The 23,477-nt window shown below is 48.1% G+C and overlaps 1 protein-coding gene across 1 annotated transcript in view; it reads left to right on the forward strand.

Annotated features, from left to right (window-relative positions):
* ASAH1 (N-acylsphingosine amidohydrolase 1) overlaps positions 1–23,477 on the forward strand; it is a 521,915-nt gene that overhangs the window by 446,555 nt on the left and 51,883 nt on the right. Inside the window, exon 11 of the mRNA XM_069631558.1 lies at positions 17,327–17,458. Within this exon, the coding sequence (XP_069487659.1) occupies positions 17,327–17,458 (132 nt within the window). The remainder of the gene's footprint in view (positions 1–17,326; positions 17,459–23,477) is intronic.

Consider the following 23,477-nt stretch of genomic DNA (forward strand, 5'->3'; position numbering starts at 1 on the left):
TCCCACTGTATGGAAATCCTTCTCAATGTCCACCGCCAGGAGGGCCAGCGGGGACGGGATCTCGTCAGCCCGATCAAGAGCAACCTGTAAATTTAGTTTGCAAAGGTAGCGGACCCTGCGGAGATTCATTAGTGTGGACTTACTGGGCATAAATCCACACTGATCCGGGTGTATTAAAGATCCCATCACCCCCAGTAGTCTATTGGCGAGGTCTCTGGCTAATATTTTGGCCTCCCCATTTATTAAAGAAATAGGCCTGTAGGAGGCGCAGTGCTCTGGGGGTTTCCCTGCTTTGGGGATCACCACTATTGTCGTTTTTCGGAGGTCTGGGGGGAGGGTGCCCTGTTCTCTGCTACGGAGGAACATGGTGTGCATATGTTTCGTTGTGGTTACACTCAGTTTTTTCCAAAGTTCCACCGGGAACCCGTTGGGGCCAGGGGTCTTCCCGGTCTGTAGTTGAGAGAGGCCTCAACTACCTCGTCTTCGGTGATGGCTGTGTCTAACTGTTCTATCTGGGGTTCAGAAAGGCGGGGGATCGTGATCGCGTCCAGAAAGTTTGGGATGTTTGTTGGGGGTTCTCGTATTTGCGGGGAGTATAGTTCTCTGTAGTAGTTTGCAAATTCCCCAGCGATCTCCGCGTCCCCCGTTAGTAAATCCCTGTCCGGGGTTTGGATGGCCCGTACATGTCCTTTACTCTGCTCTCTACGCTCCAGCCGCGCTAATGTTTTGGTGGCTTTGTCTCCCCTCTCGTATATCTGGCTCCGGATCAGCCAGTGGGCGGTTCGGGCATTGTCTAAGGCCCTGTCTTTCAGGATTGTTTGGGCTGTTACCAAGGCCTCATGTGCCTCCTGGGTTCCCTCTTCGAGGAATTGCTCCTCTCGCCTAGTTACCTGGGCCTCCGCATCGGAGATTGCCTCGGTGTGCTGTTTGCGGTGAGCTGCCACCAAGGAAATCGCTTCCCCCCTTATGACTGTCTTGTATGCTTCCCACCTTATTATTGGGCAGTCCACAGCCTCCTCATTTAAGTCGAAGTATTCCGATGTTTTATTCGCAAGCCCCTCCAGTAATTCGGGTATCCCTAAATACCTAAATAGTAGGTGTTCAGGCGCCAGGTGGGTTCCTGTTTTGCTGTCAAACCCTTGAGTTTCACCAACAGGGGGGAGTGGTCAGAGATCTCTCTCGCCAGGAGTTCTGCAGATAATAGTCGGTGGGCCATGTTCATAGGGGTGAGGATATAATCGAGTCTGGATAGGGACCGGTGTGCGTTGGAATAGAACGAGTAGCCCCGATCCATGGGGTGGGATGCCCTCCATGTGTCAGAAAGCCCCATAGCTTTTGCAAAGGTGTAGAGTTTGGTCGGGGTGTCCGCTGCTCTGCTGCCCACGTGTGTTCTGTCCCAGGCTATCTCCATGACCTCATTGAAATCTCCCCCTATTGCCCATGAGTCCGCCCGCTCATCTAGTATCATATCTTGGAGCTCGACAAGGAGTTCCGCTGTAAGCGTGGGAGGTGCATACACTGCCACGAGGCCCCAAGTCTCCCCTCGCAGTTCCCCCAATACCATCACAAACCTGCCCCGAGGGTCTGCTTTGACTTTCCTTGTGATAAACGGGAATCTTTTATGTAGGAGGATCATGACTCCCCTAGAGCCTCTGGAGAACCCAGGGAGGTATGTGTGTGGGTAATTTGTTTTCCTAAAGAGCCCACTGTTGGTACCGATCAGGTGGATTTCTGTTATGAATGCAATGTCTGGGGAATGGCGGTTAAGGTATTGGAGTACCAGTTTACGCTTTATGCCCGACCCCAAGCCGTTTACGTTCCAGGTCAACAGAGATATTTGTCTCTTTTGAGTTATATCGGCGTGAGTCTTGGTTCGGGGTTATATGGAAGGATGCGGTGTGTTACATGTGCTTCTATTTTGTCGGCCGTTTTGAGGCGTAACTGACATCTGGGCCCTTCTGCCGTTCTCATTTGATGATCAATTTTGTGTACTACATGTGCAAACTCTAGAACCCTAACCTGTGAACCATAGGCCATGTCCGTGCAGATGGGTATATGCTGGTCAGTGGGGGGGACGTTTCGGTCCCTCTCATATCTCATGCAAGGATTTCTCTGAGTTTCTGTTTTGCTGACCATTACTGCTGGTACTTGTGACATGAGGCCTTTCCCTTCCTTCCCCAAGAAAACCCCCAAACTCCCCCCACCCTGCACTTCCCCCCCCAACCAGAAGTACCCGTTCCCCTAACCATTAAAACTATTAAAGGGGCAAAGGCCCCAACTCGGTGGCGGGGGGAGGGGTCAGAAGGACCCTACCCCGCAACTCGTGTGGTTCAAGGTAACCACTGAACGTAAAGTAGAAATGACAGTGAAGAGTCCCCCTCAGGGGGCGCAGAGGTGTTAGTTGTCCACTTCCCCCACAGCCCCTCCAGGGCCACCGGCTATAAGGATCTCATACCGTTTCCTTAGACCTGTCGGTCAGTAGTTGCACAATTTCAAGTGTGTCCCATGTTGATCGGAGATCTGAGTTTTCCGGCTTCTTCACGTGGTGGGGTGACCTGTCCAGTGGGGTGGTCATTGTCTCTGCAGTGCCTGCGGGGTGTGCTTCCACCCGGTCTCTTGGGGCATGGAGTAGAGAGGACCTGTGTTTCTAACCACTCCCAGGCCTCGCGGGGGTTGTAGAACACATGAACCTTGCCGTTGTGGTATACTTTGAATGTTGCCGGAAAGAAGAGTGCGTATTTAATTCCCTGGGGTGACAGTTTCTTTTTAATGGAGTCGTAGGATTGTCGTGACTTCTGGACCTCTCTCGTATAGTCGGGGAAGAACCCCATTCGGTTACCATTGTAAGTGATGGGGCCAGTCGCCCTCGCCATGTGCAGCAGTGTGTCTCGGTCCCTGTAGTTCATGAGTTTTACGATTACCGTTCGTGGGGGGGCACCCGGGACTGGTCTGCCCGTCGGAACTCTGTGTGCTCTTTCTATTGAGAAAAATTTGGAGAGTTGCTTGGGAGCCATCAAGTCTGCTAGCCAGTCTTCCATAAAGAGCTCCATGGAGGGTCCCTCCTCTTTCTCGGGAAGGCCGAGTATGCGGAGATTATTCCGGCGTGACCTACCCTCACTGTCTTCAGCTCTATTTTCGAGCGTGGTGATTTTCCGTTCCATTTGTTCAAGGCGGCCTCCCAGGTTTTTAACTGTGTCTTCGGTGTCGGATATTCGTTGTTCTGCTTCCCCAACCCTGGTAGTTAGGTTCCTTAAGTCTTGCCTCACAAAGGACACCTCGGAGGCCAAGCCGTCTATTTTGGTCTCTACCGAGGTTCTGGAGTCGTTGATTGCTGCCATGATGTCGGTGAGAGACAGCGTTTGGGCCGCATCCCCCTTCATTGACTCGTTGTCCGCCCTACTAATTGGGTCCGGGAGAGCCGCCGGGGTGCTCATCGTGTATTTGTCTATTTTGTTTTGGGTCGTTCCCCTGCGGGGCTGATCCTTTCCCATCCTGACCCTATGGGGGTGGCACTGGGTGCGGGTGTGTTCCGTTGGATCGGAGGTTCCTTCCTGAGGGGTCTTTAGGCCTTCAATCCGTTTCTGTGGCCTCCGGTGGATTGCTGATTGGTGGCCTTATCACTGGTTCCCAGCGTGTTGCTTTGCCCCCTGTCGGGCCTTGGCCTGCGCAGTCTGGCCTTATGTCCAATGTGACCCAGCCCTGGGCATGTTTTATCGTGTAGTTCAGGGGGGGCGGATGATTATGCAGGCGGTGAGGGTGGTGCCAGTCTGATGTGTCGGCGTGCTTGCTCCGGCCGAGGTGGCAAGTCTGAGTCCAGGCGTCCGGGGGCGAGTCCTTGGCCTCTCTCCCAGTGTGTGGCGGGTGCTTTTCCCTGTGTTTGGTGTGAGCACCTTCACTATTCCGGTTGGGCTGCACTTTTAACAGGCAACCTCAAATTGCAGCGCCTGGTGCCAGGAGCAATCCCCCAACAGGTCCACTCCGACCCGCTGGTGTTCCGTCCTCGTTGCCAGCCGCCCCCGAGATTTCCCTCCCCCCTCCTTCAGCCGCCGTGTGTGCCTCCCCCGCACTCGATGTTTCTTTCCTGCGGGCAGCCCTCAACCCAGGCGGCCCGCGCTCAGCGGGGGCCGGGGAGGTAGAGCCTGCGCGGGTGTTGTGCAGGGGGGGGAGGAAGGAGGAGGCAGCCCCAGGTCCAATTGGGCGCCCCTCCGGTTTCGGGACCAGTCGATGGCTGCAGCGGCTGGAGCGGAGGCCCGGGGGGGTGGGGGGGCAAGTCCTCACCTCTCAGTTCGCCGGGCGACGACACCAGTCCCGCGGCAGCTGTCCCGGGAGCCTCGGGGATCGAACGGCGTAGTTTCGGCGGGGCTCTGATGGGCACTGCCGATGACGGCGCTTCCTTCCCGCCGACTCCGTCACCGGCAGGGCTTTCACACGGTGCAGGCGGCCCAGGCAGGTCCGATTTTCGCCAGGATTTTTCGGGGGGGATGCTGGTGCATTCCCCTGCAGCGGTTTTTAGTGCAGGTCAGCAAGAGACCCGAAGAAACTGCAGGATTTTGAAGGATTTGGGCAGCCCTGACGGAGCGACGCAGAGCTAGGTCTTCATCCGGCGCCCCCCTGGTGGCCAACTCCAATGTGCACTTATTAATGCACGCTCCCTACCAGCACATGCCACAGAGATTCACAATCTCATCACCGATCTAGACCTAGACATCTTAGCCATCACCGAGACATGGCTACACGAAACCTCTGGTCCATCCATCTGCCAAACCCTACCAGCAGGCTACATCATCCTGCGCCAAGACAGAACCTCCAGCAAAGGCGGAGGGGTAGCATTAATTCTCAGAGAATCTATTAACGCCAGGCAACTAAAAACCACTGAGTTGGACAACTTTGACTTGCTCTCAGTAAAGAGATCACCCTTGCCAAATGATAACATAACACTCCACATTGTCTAACGTCCTCCAGGCCCAACCAACGACTTCCAACCCAAAATCACCCATATCCTAGGAGACAACCTAAAAATGAACACAACAGCTATGCTCTTAGGTGACCTTCACCTGGGCTTCCAAGACCCCAAAGACAAGAAAGGCAAAGCCCTCGCCAAAGCTCTCCAAGACCTAGGCTTCACCCAACTAATCAATGACACGACCCACCCCAAAGGTCGAATATTAGATTGGGTCGCAGATCACAATTGTGCCGCTGACCTCAGCTCCAACACCCCACTCCCATGGACTGACCACCACCTACTACACTTCTTCTTACCCTCAAAACCAATAGTGAACCCAAACCCACCCGCACCAGCCACCATTGCCAGATCCAAGAAACTACTCACTACAGAAAGAATCCTCCTCCTCATTGAAACCTCTGTACTCGCCCACCCCACTTCCAATGATCCCACAGAACTAGTTGAAATCTATAACACCACTCTCAAAGAAGTATTAGATACCATCGGTCCATTGGAAAAGAAAAAAGCCAAGCATACTCTCCATGCAAACTCATTGTTCACACAAGAACTTCTTGGTGCCCGTTCCGCTAAAAGAGCAGCACTAACCTCTTGGCAAAAGAACCCCTCCACCACCACAAGAGACGCCTACTGCATAACCACCAGACTTCACAAACGGGCCATTTCCAAAGCTAAAGCTGCCACATACAACTCTAGAATTGAGAACGCACAATCCCAATCCAAAGAGTTATTTGCCATTTATAACGAGCTGACCAGCCCCCCCCCCACCTTCACACAACCCACTGAGAAAAACGAATCCTGGTGCAACAATATTCAACACGCCATGCTAAACAAAATCAAAACACTCCAAAACAAAATAAAGACCCAATTTGACAATCTGCCTAAAGCCACCCTACCTACACCTAAGCCCTTGGCCACACGACCAGCGGCTGACGATCAACCTGGCACAAACATTCCCACAACCTTTACATTCAGGGAAGTAACAATCCCGGAAGTCCTACTGATCATGAAACACATCAAACCGTCGCTATGTAAAGGGGACACATGCCCAGCCAACTTAGTCAAGGACTGTGCTACAGCCTTAGCCCTTTTCATCACCACCTTTATCAACGCCTCCTTCACCAACAGCACCGTCCCACTCGCCCTCAAGGAAGCTTTGGTTCGCCCACTACTAAAGAAACCTACCCTTGACCCAGACTCCCCTAACAACTACCGTCCTATTACCACCATGCCCTTTTCAAAGCATCCTTCTTTCCCTGCTGCTTGGTAAATTGATGTGTTTTCAACATTTGTGATACACTACATTGTGATTGTTATTGTTTTCAATGACTGCCAAGTAAAGCCTATGCTAACGAGGTTCGTGATCCAAATTGGCCACCACTGGCTGGAGAAAATGTTGCTCAAGCATTCTTTTTAAGATGTTTATAATGGTAGCCTTGATGAATGTTGAGCCTGGTGTAATATAGACGTCTATAAGTTAACCAATCCATAGTGGCCTAGCATTAGGATTATGGGAGCCCTGAAGTTGAATGAGGGCACACATCCTTCAGTGGCAGACAACAGCAATTCATCCTAAGGTCACTTCAATGTGCAAGTCTCAGTGGAAAGATATGATTATAACAGTTTTGCACAGTAATCTGGGTTAGAGCGTCATCCTCCGGTGACCCCTGTGTAAGGTGGGAGTTACCAAGACTTCTCCAGTTTGCCAGCAACAGAGAGCCAAACGTAGTCTTCTTTTTCTTGAAAGGCTATTCTTTTTTGTTTGGACTGCAAGCAGACTGCCCTAGTTCAATAACATCACTCTCTGTGCCAAATGCGAACCCCCGTGTCGCTAAAACTCTCCACCTAGCAGGCCATTATGTAACTCTGAGAATGTTACGTGCCAAGATGGCTACTCATGTCTTCATTCTTACCATGGTGTACATGTATGTTACGATTATTTATACTGGTAAATGATACGCTGTTAGTCAAGGACATCATTTTCCTACCCTGGCAATCTTCTGAAAGCTGATCCATGGGAAGTTAAAAAGCCATCCACGTGGACCGTTGCCAATAATCTTCCAAAGAAATAACTTTAATTAGGCTTCCCTAATTCTAATTCAGTAGCCACCGAACTTCTGATGGGGGCATATGCCATAGCATGATAGTTCACACTAAGAAAAATCCTCTTTTAGGCTGTAGGATTACCCTTTTCCTTCCAGGCAAAGAAGATGGACACTGGTCATGCCTATTGATCTGTGGCTAAACTAGATACTTTGTATGCTGTGTGTATGCACGTGCGCAGAGCATTAGCCTGCCATGCTAGCCTTCGTTTGTTGTGTGCCATTCTCTCACCTCCTTACTTATTTACTTAGTGACTCATCTTTACAACTCTTCCAGTACACATCTCTCCTTTTGCTTGTGCAGCATAATATTAAAAAGGGTCTGAGAGGTACTTGTCTTGTCTTTTCTAGCCCTACTTTATATGTCCCCCTATTAAACGCAGGATAAACACTCTTACCTTAAAAACGGCACAGGCCTTCCCCTCAGATGAGCTCGCTGTGTATAAACTCTCCTCTCTCCGAGGCATAGACTGTATGTCAGAGGTGAATAGACAGACAGACATCTACAGGCGTCATGAGGAGCTGCTAGATTAGGCACAGGTGAGGATTCTTCAGTACCACAGGCTGTGCTGAGGCTCTGTTGGCACACAGGGTTATGTTGAGGATCTCTTAGCACATAGGCATATTCTGTTTGGCACCTCGGGCTCTGTGTGGTACCTCAGGGATGTGCTGGGACTCTATTGCTACTGCCAGGCTATGCCGACAATCTCTTGGTCCATCCAGGCAGGCTCAGTTTGGCACTTGTAGGGGAAGCTTGGTTTGACATCTCTGGATCTTGAGAAACTGTTTGGTTCCTCTGGCAGTGCTGAGGTTCTCTCTTAAATTAGGCTACCGTAAGGGCATAGGAAAACTGGTGATGCTATGATGGATCCTCCCAGAGTAGTTTGAACGGGGTTCTGGTGGTACTACATGCTTTGGTGGGGTTCTGGTGGGACCTTAATCTCAATCTTTGAAGCCTAACATCCTAACCATCTGAAACACATTTGTCATCCCTCTGCCATCTATCGTGCCCCATAACAACTCTATCCCCTGCTGAAATGTTGAGAGGTTCCCCACCAGTCCTTTCAGGAACTCTCCCCTAGGATTCCCCCATTCCAACACCACCTGCAGCTGTGCCGCCATATAGTATGCTTCGTAGTCTGCAAGCTAGGGCCACCGTCTAGGCGCAGACGTCGCAAGGTCACCAGTGACACCCTCCTTCTCCCTGTGTTCCATAGTAATTCCCCAATCTTTTCATCCAACTTCCTGAAAAACAACTTTTTGATCACGTATTGTATACTGACTAAGTAATAAAGTAGCCTCAGCAGCATCACCGTTTTGCAGAGCGCTACCCTCCCCATAATCGATAGCGGCAACTTCTTCCAAAATTGAGTAGAGTCACCTTTTCCAGACAAAGCTTTTCCTGTGGTATATACAAATGCTTCTATTCCATGAAATATTCGAATCACTAAATACCGGAAAGACTCGACCTCCCATTTTATCCCCCAGTCTGGTAAGGTAGCCACCTCCTCCTTCCGAAGTCCACCTAGTAGAAACAAAAAGGACTTAACGACAGATTCCAGAAATTCCCCAACACCTCTAGCATCATTGGCATGTTGTCCCTCGGGATCCCTACATATAACAGCAGATCATCCGGATAAAGCAAAACTACATGCCTTATCCCCTACCCCACTAGAATCCCTGCTTCACCCATCTCTTGTCAGAGGAACGGCGGCAGTGGATCCAGTGCCATAGAAAACAGGATCAGCGAGACCAAGCATCCTTGCTACGTGCCCCTACCCAGAGTCCTCTGCCGTGACACCCAATCATTAGTTTTCACCACTGCAGCAGGCCCAGTATATAGTCGACTCGGCCAACGGCAAATGTTTGTCCCGAAACCATATGCCCTTAAGACCCGGAACAGCCATGCCGTTTCCAGGGAGCCAAACACTTTCATTGCGTCAAAGGAGGCCAGTACCATCTCCTCGTCCAGGGTCTTTACCTGGTCCATCACATGATGCAGGTGACTAATGTTCATCATCGTGCTACAACCACCCCACCCCCAATAAATCTGCACTGATCTGCACCAATGTCGGGGCCACCCTCGACAACCCGGTTGCCAGGATCCAGCCCTAGATTTTCATATCCATATTTAATAATGAAATAGGGTGATACGATGCACAGTCAGAAGAGTCCTTCGCATATTTCAGTAGAAACATTATTACTGCTTCACTCATAGACAGGCAGGGTCCCCTTCCCAAAGGCTTCATCAAACACCCTTTTAAGCTGTGGGATCAAAAGGTGTGCATACTCACTGTAGAACTCAGAAGGGAAGCTGCCACCTCCTTGGAGCTTTACCTCTTCGCATTGACTGTATCGCCCCCCTTAGGTCATCCTCAATTAGACCTGCCACCCCTTCCCTCAGACCCGCCTCCAAAACCGGTAACCGCAACAGATTTGACGACTCATCTTCCTCTTCTGCAGAATACCTCCCCTCGCTCGTGTATACTTTCTGATAGAACCCCTGAAAAGCCTTGTTAATTCCCTCCTGAGTGCAGACCACTTACCCAGTCTCCCTCCGGATTTGGGTAATAGTGTGTTGCGATCTCTCCCTACCTATCAGCCAGGCAAGTAACGTCCCGCCTTATCTCCTTCTCATTGAATTCGCACATCCCTACTACTGTTTTCAAAATTTCAGTGTGGTGAACGCCTTACCATGTGTGGCCAACACTTGGGCCAACTTTTCTCCCACCTGCTTCCCCTCTGCCGCTTCCCTGTCTAGCTTGGCTACCTTTTTTTAACACTACCTGGAGCTCTCTCATGACCCCCATAACCTTTGATATACATACCCCTCTAATTGTGGCTTTAAATGCCTCCCACAACAACCCCGCTCCCTCCACCGACCACTCATTAAGCTCAAAGAACTGTTTGATTCCCTTGTGAAACCTTCTTCCTCCAGGGCCGTGACCTGCAAGCGCCATAACCTCCTTGGGGGGGGGGGGGTTTCTGCTGCGATCCCTGTCACCTTTTCACTAAGGGGGAAGTGATCCAACAGGGTGCGCCCCTGGTATTCCATCTCCTCAAATGAGTGGAAATCCTCTGTCCCCACAAATATGTAATCTAGGTGGGAATGCAAACCATGCACCCCCGGAAAGTAGGAATACCCTTTCTGCATCCCATGTGCTTCTCTCCACAATTCCAACAGATTCAGCTCCCCCACTATCTTTCTCAACGCTGCCAGACGCTGCTGCCCCCCTGATGTCCCAGTGCTATCCAATTCCGGGTCTAACAAGCAATTAAAGTCCCCCCCCCATACAAACAAGCCCTCCCTATATTCCCCTGCTAAATCCATCACCGTCGAAAAATAGTCCCTATTGTCATCTTTTGGCGCGTAAGAGATCACAACAGTCTTCCCCTCTAGCTTCCCCAGGAGCACTACCGTCTTTCTAACCTCAACCATCAAAACCTTCTCAGTTTTAAAGTTAACCCCAGGGGCCACCCAAATCAGCACCCCTCTAGCATGGGATGAGTAAGATGTTGCCACCACTGCCCCCCACTGTCTCCAGAGCGCTTCTAGATCTTCCCCGGCCAAAAGGGTCTCCTGTAGAAGTGCACTTGTACCCTAGGCCTCCTCAGAAATCCACCTACTCGTTGTTACGAGTTTTTTCCCTTAGCCTCGGACATTCCATGTCCCCATTTTCAGACGCCACATGGTAAATCCCCCTTTTCTGCTTCCCTCCTGCCTGGGCCTGAACCCTATACCCGTTGCTCACCTCTCATGCCCTCAGAGTTACCCTCCCTCCCCCTTAACTAGCTGTCAGTATCTCTGCCCCCCGTCCGGCTGCCCCTCCCCCTTCCCACCCTACGATCTCAAACCACATACCCAGCCACCTACAATCCTTTCCCCCCTCTCGACCCCTCCCTCTCCTGACCCTCCCCACCCCTTTCTCTTCCCCTCGCCTCCATCCTCCCCCCTCAACTAAGATCATGGTTATCCCATCCACTTCCTCCACCCCACCCCCCCAGTGAAACGGGAACCACAAGTTGGGGACCTCATGTTGCCCCCGCCACCTCACCTAGGTGAGCCCTCTCTGCAACCCCCACCTCTTCCAATTGTTCAGTTCCTTCCTCCCTCTCCCCAAACCTGTCCTGCTCATAGACCTTCCCCTCCATGCACCGCCCTCAATACCCAGTCTGCAGAGCCTTCCCCGTCAGTTCCTGCTTCTGTTCCAATCGCCGCCCTGTAGACTCCAACCAGGCCCACACCTCCTGAAGTGTAGTGAAGAACCACGACTTGCCCTCTGCAAAAACCTTCAACTTGGCCGGTTAGAACATCATATGCTTTATATCCATCTCTCTTGGGCGTCGTCGAACCCCATCACAAGTCCTGCGCTGGCGTTGCATCTCCAAGGTGACATCCGAGAATATCCGTATCTTAGAGTTACCCATCTCATAGTAGCCTTCTCTTGCAGGATAGCGTGAGTGTACAATTTAAATATTTTCCTTTATTTACTAAATATCATGCACATGGTTGTCTGTGAGAAGGGTGCACCCAAAGATACATAGCAGGCCACAGCAATCTCTACGCTCTTTACTGCAGTTCTTTGCAGCAGCAGGTTATGGCCCATGCAATCGTGGCTAAGTTGGCGATTACCTAGAATGTGTTTTTGAAATCCCTTGTTTTGTAAACCTAAGTTACTCATCATTCATAGTTAATGAGGAATTAAGAGCTGAGGCAACTAGCAATGTTGCTGCTCACTCTTATTTTGGTGTGTATGGGCCATGCCACACAGTGGGCAATAATCAACAAACAGGCCGGACCAGGGGATCAAGTTATGAAAGGCTTGTATTGCTAAAAGTGTACAGGATTTGTCCAAAAAAAGTGTCTGATTCTAAAATATATTAGGATGGGTCTTCTTGGTGGTGCAGTGCTATCGTTTAAAATATAGTAGGATGGGTCTTCTTGGTGGTGCAGGGCTGTCGTTTCCGAAGAAAGTGTCCCTGGTGAAAGTAGTGTTGCAACAAAAGTTCTGCCAGTCCTTCATAAGAGCAGGGGCTGCATAGCCCCTTGAAAATCCATGCAATTCTTGTGAGCTCACAGTCCCAGGTTCTAAGAGGTTGCTGCACCGTATTTTCCAGTTATTGTGGTCTTTTCTTGTCTTGTCGGTTCCCGGTTTGTTTAGCCGCACTATGCTTCCTACATTTTAGGGTATTTTCTCCTTAGTTCTTAGTGCCACTCTTCCAACCCGTGGGAGGACTCTGTAAGTGGAGTCATGAGTGGTGGGCTTCCCAAGACGGATTGGAGCCAGAGGATGACAGGAAGCTGTGTTACAGTTGGGACAGGGTTATCACTAGATCTGTCACTGCCTTCCTCTCTGTCAGTATTCTACTCCTCCTGCCACCTACTGCAATCTCTCTCTCCTTGCCTGGGTTTTACATCATGCCTTGCTTCCAGAAAACCGCTCACCTGGTTACCTGTCTTCTGATGTGTACCCCTTTTCCTCCATCGCCACAGTCCTTTCCTGATTGATGACTTCACCTTTTCATTTCTTTCTTTCTCGATCTCTCATTATTTTCTCACATCAATGGTATTTTCTCCTCCCCACCTTCTTCACCCCATTGGGCACCTTCCTTAGAGTAATTCAAATTCTCCAGTGCTATAACTCTTTGTCAACTCTTTGGGCACCATCTCTGGTGGAATGGGAATCCAGTGTGGTTGTTTCGTAAAGGGGAACCCCTTAGTTCTCTGGGTCTGGATGGCTCTGGACAACAGCTTTGAGAACCATGTCAACATATTGGAGTTCCCAAGACCTTCCATCCCTTTATGCCTCTGACATGGGGAATCGGGGATTGTCTCTGTCCCCCTCCCTTTTGATGGATTCTGGAGCTGTTTTAGCACCTGCAGATATCCTGTGAAAGTGCCCCTGCACCCAATGGTGCCATGTCCTGGAGGGGGCACTCCACACTTTCCCTTTAGAAAGAGTGCATGAGCAGCAGTTGCGGCGCTCCAGGCACACCGCGTGTGTCAGGAACCAGGAAACTCTCCCTGCTTCCTAGTCTCTGTCTTCAGGGAGCATGGGAACAAGGCGCTTGAAGAGGAGCATGGAGACACTCTGAACTTGCCGAATACAGGTAAGAAAAAAAGCCTTTAAGTGTAAGTGAACGAGGGAGTATAGCATGTTTGTATGCATGCATGCCTGACTGCAAGGGTGTGTCTGTATACGTGTACATATGTTATGTTATTTTGCATTTATATAGCTCCTTATATACCATTGGTATGGTCTGAAGGCGCTGGTAGGTTGAACGCCCTTGGGAACCGAAGTTCAGGTCAGTAGAGAGAGTAGAGGGAGTCCAAAAGTGCGTGTGCGCACCAGGTATGTGTGCAGCTGGTGCGGAAATCGAATGGTAGCTGCTTCTTAGCTGTAGGTGTGGTGGTTGAGAGGTCAGGAGTATGTGTTCGCTCTGGTCGGTTTTACCCAGAACGAGTGTGGCTGCGTTAGGCCTGAGGAGAACGCCTGGCTGGGGGGGGTGAAACCAGCAATGATTACTTAGTGATGTGGAGTAAGCGGGAGATGTAGATATGAGAACAGTTATACCGAATGGTGTCATAGTATCTCTGTGTTCTAGATGAGTGGTGGTGTAAGGGGGAGAGTAAGCGTGGGCTGTGGTATGATGTATGTTTTCAAGTGTTTCCTTCATTCCAAAGCATATTAAGTATCGTCCGTTGCACATATTCGTCCGTTCCTCATACTCGTCCGCTCCACACATTCGTCCAGTCATTATCATCGTCTAGTTCACACCCTCGTCCAGTCCGCACACTAGTCCAGTCCGCACACTTTCTTTGCTGCGATTGGTGTGAGAGAGAGGGTAGGGGGGGTCAGAGGGGGAGACGGAGGCAGCTTCGGTTCTCGCTAGGGCTAGGCGCGCAGTATTTAGGGAGGGGAAAGGGTGCAGTCGGGGGGAAGGTGGCAGGGGTATGATGGCAAGGCAGGGGGTGGGTGATTGCAGGGTGGGGTGTGGTAGTGGGGGGAGCGGGCATGGGCAGTGCTGGCGGGTTGGCAGTGGGGTTCAGGAGATGAGTGGTCTTGGGGTGGTTGGCACGCCATCGTGCCCCCCTGGCTTGGTGTTTGGTGAGGGTGCTGGCAGGGATTGCAGAGGATGGTGGGTTGTCTTGGGGCGGGGGGGGCGAAGGCGGGCAGATCGGAGAGTGGAGGGGGTCCATGGGAGTCATTTCTGACGGGCACTGGTGGAGTTGGTGCGCTCATGATTGGTGTGAGCTTTGGGTTGATTTAGGAGGGTTTTCTGATTGTGGTTCTAGGGTCGGTGACTCACACTTATAGGTACACTTCTGGGCTCAACTATTCAAGGACTAATTGGTGCTTCTAAGCAATTGGGTATACTTCTAAGTGCAACTTGGTACGGTTCTAAATGCAATTGGGTACACTTTCTAAATGCAGTTGGGTATACTACTGAGTTGAGCAACTTTTCAGAGAGGCTAATGGGCGCAACTTCAAATGTAGTTGGGTATACTTCTAAATGCAATTGGGTACACTTCTAAATGTTGGTGGGAACAATTCTAAATTCAACTTTCTCAGAGGGTGCAGGGTACAGTTCTAGATGCAGGTAGGAACAGTTCTTAATTCAACTTTCTCAGAGAGGCTAATTGGGCGCAGCGTCTAAATAAAATTGGGTATAATTCTAATGCAGGTGGGAACAATTCTGAATTCAACTTTCTCAGAGAGGGTGCAGGGTACAGTTCTAGATGCAGGTGGGAACAGTTCTTAATTCAACTTTCACAGAGAGGGTGCAGGGTACAGTTCTAGATGCAGGTGGGAACAGTTCTTAATTCAACTTTCTCAGAGAGGCAATTGGGCGCAGCTTCTAAATAAAATGGAATATTTCTAATGCAGGTGGGAACAATTCTGAATTCAACTTTCACAGAGAGGGTGCAGGGTACAGTTCTAGATGCAGGTGGGGACAGTTCTTAATTCAACTTTCTCAGAGAGGCAATTGGGCGCAGCTTCTAAATAAAATGGAATATTTCTCATGCAGGTGGGAACAATTCTGAATTCAACTTTCACAGAGAGGCTATTGGGTGCAACTTTCAAGTGCAACTGGGTACACTTCTAAAACGCTGTTGGGAACAATTCTGAATTCAACTTTCACAGAGAGGCTATTGGGTGCAACTTTCAAGTGTAACTGGTTACACTTCTAAAATGCTGTTGGGTACACTTCTAAATGCAGGTGGGAACAGTTCTAAATTCAACTTTCAGATAAGCTATTGGGTCCAGCTTCTAAATGCAATTGGGTACACTTCTAAAATGCCGCTGGATACACTTCTAATTGCAAGAGGGAACAATTCTAATTCAACTTTCTCAGAGAGGCTATTGGGCGTAACTTCTAAATAAGATTGGGTATACTTCTAATGCAGGTGGGAACAATTCTAAAATCAACTTTCACAGAGAGGCTAATTGGGTGCAGCTTCTAAATGCAATTGGGTACAATTCTACAGCAGGTGGGGACAATTCTAAATTCAACTTTCTCAGGGAGGCTATTGGGTGCAACTTTCAGGTGCAACTGGGTACACTTCTAAATGCAAGTGGGAACAGTTCTAAATTCAGCTTTCACAGAGAGGCTATTGGGTGCAGCTTCTAAATGCAATTGGGTACACTTCTAAATGCCGTTGGGTACACTTCTAGATTCAATTTTCATAGAGAGGTTGTTAGAGATTTCATCTAAGTGTGGCGTATGCTAGCAATCATTATTTGACTTTATACTGCGGGCCATTGAAATGTAGGTTAGAGTGGGCAGGCTATTGGGAACACTTCTAGATTCAATTTTCCAGAGAGGCTATTGGGCACACTTCTAAATGCAACTCTCACAGAGGCTATTGGGTACACTTCTAAATGCAACTTTCCAGAGTGTCTATTGGGCACTCTTCTAAATGCAACTTTCCAGAGTGTCTATTGGGCACACTTCTAAATGCAACTTTCCAGAGTGTCTATTGGGCACACTTCTAAATGCAACTTTCCAGAGTGTCTATTGGGCACACTTCTAAATGCAACTTTCCTGCAACTTGAACTATGAATAAGAGTTCAGTGTGAATGGTGTGTATGTATGGGAGTGAGTGCGCATGTGAATGCTCTTTGTGCGTGTGTTCTTTGAGAGAGAAGCTGTAAGGATGAGTGGCTGCTGGGTGAATGGATATGGATGCAATGGTGCCTCCCTGGGGCTCTGGTAGGGGGCATTGGAGAATGGACATATTATTACAGTGCCATGGCCTGTGTTACTGGCATTGGTGGGCAAAGCCAACTTGATGAGCCTTTTTACATAGAGGAGGGGTTCAGCTGGGGCATGTATAGTGCAACAGGGTACGCAGCCTGGACATTTTCTTTCTGTGGCTTGGCATTTTTTTACTCAGATTAAGGTTGCGGCCAATATAATGCGCGTTCTTACATGGGGGTGGTGGCATTTGTGCAGGCAGAAAGGAAATGTTACCTTTCTGTGGCATTGCATGTTTTACTAGCATTAAAGTCAGTCAACTCGATAAACGTTCTTAGATTGTAGCCGGGGAGTATTTCTACAGGCAGCAAGGAGAGGTTTTCTTACTGATGCACAGCTTATTTTACTGACGTTAAGGGCAAAGCTACATGAAAAAGGGTTGTACATGGTGGTGGGGAGGAAGCATTTGCAGCCAGCAATAACATGTGTTCTTCCTGTGGCATGATATTTTTACTGAAATTAAGGGCAAGCCAACTGGAGTGTGTTCTTACATGGAGATACTAGCGTATGTTGGCAGAGCCAGCATTAATCTGTTTTCTTGTGATAGCATTACTGTGCATAATATTACTGGCCATGCACAGTTGGCTAGTGCATTTGGCTCGTAGGGCCCCTCCTCCCCCCACATTGTGTGATCCTCTCCATACTGACCATAGCCCGAGCCTCTTGTGGCATCTGGCCCCCTTGGCGACTCCACCAACCAGACCGGGGCAAATGCATACAGCTATTAATTTTCCACCAATAAGTCCCGCTTTACACTGAATTGTACACTTTAAAAAAGCCAGACCTATGGACTTTGCCAATATTCGTTTTTCCCCAGCAGTTCCTCACCGCCCCAAGCAGTGTTGCATTATAGTTCAGCATGTCCGAGTGAACCACTCGCTCTTGAGCTCACATTCATTTTTGCAGTTGTTCATTTTAAATAGAATGCAATATCTAGTATAAAACGCTGTTTTGTCACTGCTTCATGGTCTGTTTAAACACAACTTCTCATGTTTTAACACAGCTACGGGGACGCAAAGAACCAGCTTGTGAAAACGAAGTTGCTGGCTCCTGCTTACTTTATTCTGGGAGGAAACCAGTCTGGCGAAGGCTGTGTAATTACACGCGCCAGAGCATCTTGCCTCGATGTTTGGGAGTAAGTGATTTTTTTGTGCATATACACAACAAGCAAACGTATTTGCAAACACTTTATTCATCATTTCATGGACACTCTATACGCTTTGGATATAAGAAAGAAACGTGCGGTGTTCTAGTTCACAATGGCCTTACAATGAAAAGCCGTGCGAACGCTCATATTTGCATTTTTTGTTTATTATGTGTCTCACATTGTGCAAGAGGTGGTCATTCCTTAAACTGAATGTTAGATCAGAATTACAGTTAAGGGGGTTCTGGGGCCGCATTTTAGGGCCCTCAACGTTTTGCTTTTGCCCGTGTATTTTTTTGGATCATTGACTTCTTTTTGACAGCCAGGGGGGGACTGCTCCTGAAACCCCCCTCCCTTCATGGCCCCTTTTGCCATACTAAAAGTATATGGATTAGTCGCCCCTAAATCACAGTCCCAGAGGTCCCTCAGGGCCCCCATGTTTGCCCTGGGTGCGTTGGTCACCCTACACAGTGTTTATGGAGTAGGTTGGTGGTATGCTTTAGTTAGTGCAAGCCATTTACCTCATTGGGGTACCAATGCTTTAAAAAAAAACATTTAAAAAAAGACGCTCACTTTTGTAATTTTCCATACAACAAAAAAGTGGAAAACCTTAGCAAAAAATACAGAACGCAACATAGGAGGAACATAATCATAAGATGTGCCATGCATGTCAAATATGAGGTAAGCCACGCCGCTTTCGAGCTACCCGCCACCCCCCATCTCCCACATGTCCCCCAGGGGGCCCTATACTTGAAGGGTCTAGATTAAGGAAAAGTGTTGCAGCATTTGTGGTTTAACAGAACGTGCAGGATATCTTTCACAAAATGCATGTAATGGGAGCCACATGGCACATATTTAGCATATTTACCCTGGAAAATCGCCCCCACCTTCTCAGAAGATGCGACCTCCCAGATCTTGCACCACCATACGTTAACCTGGGGACCCTCTCCACTTTTCCAAAAATCTAGCCAGAGAATGCGTGCCGCCATCCGCAGGTGAGAAATCAGGATCGCTCTTGGGCCACTCGTAGGAAAAATTGGCTCCATTGGTTCACCCAGGAGTATCACCCCTGTGTCCATGGGTAAAGCCGCACTCGTTATTTCCATTATGAGGGCTACCACCTCTCCCCCCTAGGACTGGGCTTTCCTGCAGATCCGCCACATATGGAGGTAATTACCACTCCTGCCCACAGCCTCTCCAACAAAGCGGCAATATAGCAGAGTCAAAATGATGGAGCCGGGTGGGGAATAGGTACGAAAGGTACAGCATTTTCTAGGTGTTTTCTTTATTAGAGAGAGTGAGACGCGTTCGCCGCCCGCTGCCAAATTTGTGCCCATGTCTCCTCGGGTATGGATCGACACAGGTCCTGCTCCCATTGTTCCATATAAACAAAGCTGGATGAGGGGTCAGATCTGTCCAATAATGTATGGATCTTGGAGATTTTCTTAGTCTCGCACCCATCCTGCAAATTAATTTCTAAATCCAGGGGACCAAAGCTTTTTGTTTATTCTGCTCTGTCCCTTTTTGTTTCACTGCTTCGTTTGTTTGGGTTTGCCTCAAGGTGGCCTTAAAATGGCCTTTCTGACCACGTGGCCTCTTTGTGAGCCCATAATGACAGCCTTCATATTGGTCCTAACTTGATTAGTTCATTATAGAGCCTGGGCTCATCCTCTCACTTTCTGTGGAGGGGACTATAGCTAAGTGGCAGTCCGACTAACCAACCCTTTTGGTTGGTCAGCTGACCCTTTGCCCCCAGCCCACTTTATCGATTGGTATCTAGTGCAGTGGAATTTAGGCTCTGCCATGACCCTGCTCCTCTCTTGCTGCTTTGCTTCTGGAGCTTGGACGTTGCGCGTTTGCCCATGCTTTCTGCTGTTTTTGAATCCCTCATTGGCGAAACCTGCTGAGTGCAGAGTCTGGGGCATATACTGATCTGGAGTTTTTTTCTCTGCATGTAAAAGTCCAACCTGGGCTTCCTAACTAGTCTTGCTGATTCTCAATATCTGCTGTGTTGAGCCCTCCTCACTTGAACCATTTTCTGGGCTGTTTACTGCCACATTCCTCCATTTCCCGCATCCTGTGAACCACACTTAAGGAAAGAAGCCCTGTACATACTGGGTTATTTCATGCTGCTGGAGCCATTTTCATCGAAATCACCAATGTGAGTACTTGCCGTGGGGTCCTGGGTGGGCAGTTATTTGTGATTCTCGCTCTGTGGGTTCGCTGGTCTGGGGTTGAGATTCTCTAGTGACTAGTCACTACCATAGTTCCCATTGAGTTCTATTGGGGGTAGTACTGCGTGGTTGCATCTTCCTCTGGGGTTTTCGGTTCATCCATCAATCTCTGCAACAATTATTTGGGTTATTTTCTGCCTTACCTGCTGTTATGTGCCACGGAATACGCACATGTGGGGTAGAATTGACTTACCATGACCCATTGAGTTTCCTCCCTTTGTTTCCTATGGAACTTTAAATCTGCTCAAACTCTCCTACAATTGACTCTGGGGTTGCCCCTGGAATATGTTTCTAGATATATAAGCGTTTCAGCGAGCTCTGGTCCAACGATTAGAATGATCGTACATAACCTAATTTATAATCCATTTTTAAAGTCCTGCTCTGCATTGCTCAATTGACGAATGCATTTTCAACATTGTAGCTACTCTTGGTGACACTGTGACTATTTTTTCCTGGATTGTGTGACTAAGTTAACTGTTTCTAAAATATCTTTATTCTTGGAAGCCTTTCGATATGGTTTGAAACTTTCCTGCGCTTTAGGTATTATCATGTGCATGTTGGCATTATTTTTAATATTATGTCCCAGGGGAACCAAATTAATGTTGTAGGCTTCAGGTATTTTTCCTCATTGGTTAAATATACATAGGTCCCTTCTCTACCTACCCCTTAGTTCCATGTGTTTGATCATGATCCTTGGTATAGGGCCTTCCATTTATAATAGGGTTGGGGTTGTGTCTTTAGGACACTACAGAATTGTGCAGGCCCTTAGGGGGATTTAACTTCTTTTTAGGTTTTGTATATATACACACATATAGACAATGCTGTTAGGAGAGATTTTTGTTATGTACTTGGTATATTTTTAATACTATGTATTATACCATAAGTACTTATTTTACCAGAGTCCTGTGTCGTGTCACTTGATTAAAATATATATTTGTCAATATATGTCTGGTGGATTTTCTAGACGTGTGTGGACTAATTGTACTTTTGTGTCAACTTACTACCCCTACCTGATAGTTGAGGTTGTCACTCTGGGATTCATTGCTCCCTACATTCTGGTTGTTCCTCAGTCATGGATGCAAATGAGACAATCCTCTACACCTTGTGGAACTCTGGAGTCACAATCACAGTTGCACAGAAATCAAATCTGCTACTGGCTTTGGTTAAAACGGACCGGCACTGGTCGACGAAAGTGGCTATCATCCTCTTAAGGGTACCTTTTTTCTATCCCTTCCCCCAAGCAACAGCATAGTGACTGATTCTTCCTGAGCTTGCTTTGGACCCATGAGGAGCTTTCTAACATAATTGTCTTAGGATTCATAGCCATGTTTGTAACTCCAAAGTCTTTTCAGATTTCACCAAGAGGCCACTGAGTTCTAATCTACACTGTCCACACCATAGCCATGTTTTATCTGAATAAACTGATTGGTACCCAAAACGGTCTTGCCACCACTGTTCTAGCTGTATATTGAGATTTGGCATTGGCGCCTTGCCATGGACATCTTCCCAGTAGTTGTCACCTGGCAGTGGAGCTGAATGTTCAAGCGGACTCCCGAAGTAAGAAGTCTCAGGCCTTTCACAAGTGATGTGCTAGTTCAAATTGTTGTTCTGCAAGGATCTCCTCTTGTCAAACTCTTTGCATCCAAATACTGCAACAAATGTGCTCTATATGCCTGATGGAGGTGTGGAGGAATTGGGAAATGAAAATATTATGTACTCCCCAGGCCTGTCACTGCAGTATTATAGTGACTAGGCCCTCTAACCTGCCATGTTTTGTATTTTATTTGAGTTAATTTATATTGTGCTCCTGGCCCAAGGGCGTCTGGGCGCATTTCTTACAAAGTTACAGATAACGTCACAAATGGCATCATGATACAGGTATTGGAAGGTACATATATTACATTACATATATTATGCAGATCCATTTGTCTGTGGTGTTTACAGAAATGTTTCTGCATGTACATTTACAGAAAATAAGTTGCCAAAATAGGGCAGAGATTATAATATCGGGTCTCAATTTTGCAGAAGTATTTATAGGGATTTAAGGAATCTTTACATTAAGCGGTGGAGGAGGCCAAGTCCTGCTCAGTGAGGCATAGTTTGGCTTTCTTCTTAAAAGCAAGGTAAGGGAGTTCAGTTCTGAGTATGTTAGGAAGTGTTTTTCCATAGTTTGGAGGCTAGGACTGGGAAACAGGACCCCCCAGCTTTCTGCAGTTTAAATCTGGGTATGGCCAGTGAATGAGCTTTTGCAGATCTGAGTGGTCGGGTGGCAGTGTGTGCTGTGAGGCAGTAAGGAACGGTCTGCAAGCTGTTAGGAGTTTGCATGTGTATGCAGAGTTTGAGACCACCGCATTGACTTTTCTCGTCAGCGAGAGGGTCGAGTCCAGGTAGAAGCCGAGGGTTTTGTTAGACACCTTGATGGTATTCCCATCGATGCTAAAGGCTTTGAAGGTGGGGTCCAGTTTGAGTTTAAGGTGGGAGCCTAAGATAAGTAGCTCAGTCTTATCGTTTAAGCATAGTCCGTGATGTGCCATCCGGAGCTGAATGACTGAATAGACGTTGTTAAGAGCTTTGGAGTCAGTTACGTGGTCTACAGTGATGGGGATGAGTATCTGGGTGTCATCAGTGTAGTTAGTGTAGGTGACACCCAAATAGTCGAGAATATCAAATGGTGAATACAAATTTGAACAACCTTTCTTGCTTATCCAAGCTGGACACTGTAGAACATACTGCGCATGTCTTTGCGATGAAGGCCTCTCGTCTAGCTTGTTTGTTCGCTTTCTAAGTTCTTGCTTTTGGCGTGTTTCCCTTTTGACATATGCCAGCAGGTCCTAAACTCTTGTTTTCTTAAGAAAAGTGACACAGGAGAGCGCTCTCGCTTGCCTCAAAGGGTATGGGAATCTTTAAGGAGTATGGGCATCTTGGCTAACTGAGTCATGATGGGGGTGACCTCGCTGATAAAACTTGCTACATGAAGGAGCGCAGCTGGTATCGAAGGCTGATATAATGAGGCTTTGTTCTTTGCTAGCAGTATGAATTTAGTGTGCAACATTGACCTGTAGGGGCCACCCCTTTACATTGGCAAGTATGAGCCCTGGTGGGTAGTGTAGGAAAAGAGCTGCACATTTTAGCTGAAATGCTTCAAAGGCTCTAAATTTCAACTAAGGCTCTGAATTTCAACAACAATGAAAACTGACCCCATTTGTGAATAAGTGTTTGAGACAAGAGTGTGAGGCTCTGGGTTGAACCTGGTGTAGGTCAGTATTGTGAATGCATAGAGCACATAGCAAAATAAAGGGGTGTTTGAATTGTGTACTGCATAAAAGCCGATATCATTTTTCACTGCACCACAGTAATATGGACTGTATTGCAATGAAGTATAAAACTCACAATGTACTTACTCACCAACATCTCCAAATTACTAATATATCCCCTTACTAATATTCAAGGCAGCTCAATCCATAACTTTTGGTGCAAACCTTTGGTGCAAATTGGAACACTGAATGTGACGGCAATCGCAGGCTGTGCAATGTTAATTGGAAATGCAAGAATCGCAAACGAAGAATGAAAATTGCTTTTACAGTGAAGCTGTGAGGAATGCGAGCTGTGGAATGTAGAGCATGTTTTGCTTAAAGCAAACTCTTTGTTCATTCTCAGAATAGGAAAACAGTGTGGAGAAATGTAACACTTTTCATGCGTTTGCTGCCTTCTAACAGTGCAGGCTGATCATGCGATTTCTGGAACATGCTAGTGAGTTGGTTTGTTAAAGGGAGGTG

This window comes from Ambystoma mexicanum, chromosome 6q, assembly GCF_040938575.1.
Source record: "Ambystoma mexicanum isolate Mex_15411 chromosome 6q, UKY_AmexF1_1, whole genome shotgun sequence".
Lineage (NCBI taxonomy): Eukaryota > Metazoa > Chordata > Amphibia > Caudata > Ambystomatidae > Ambystoma > Ambystoma mexicanum.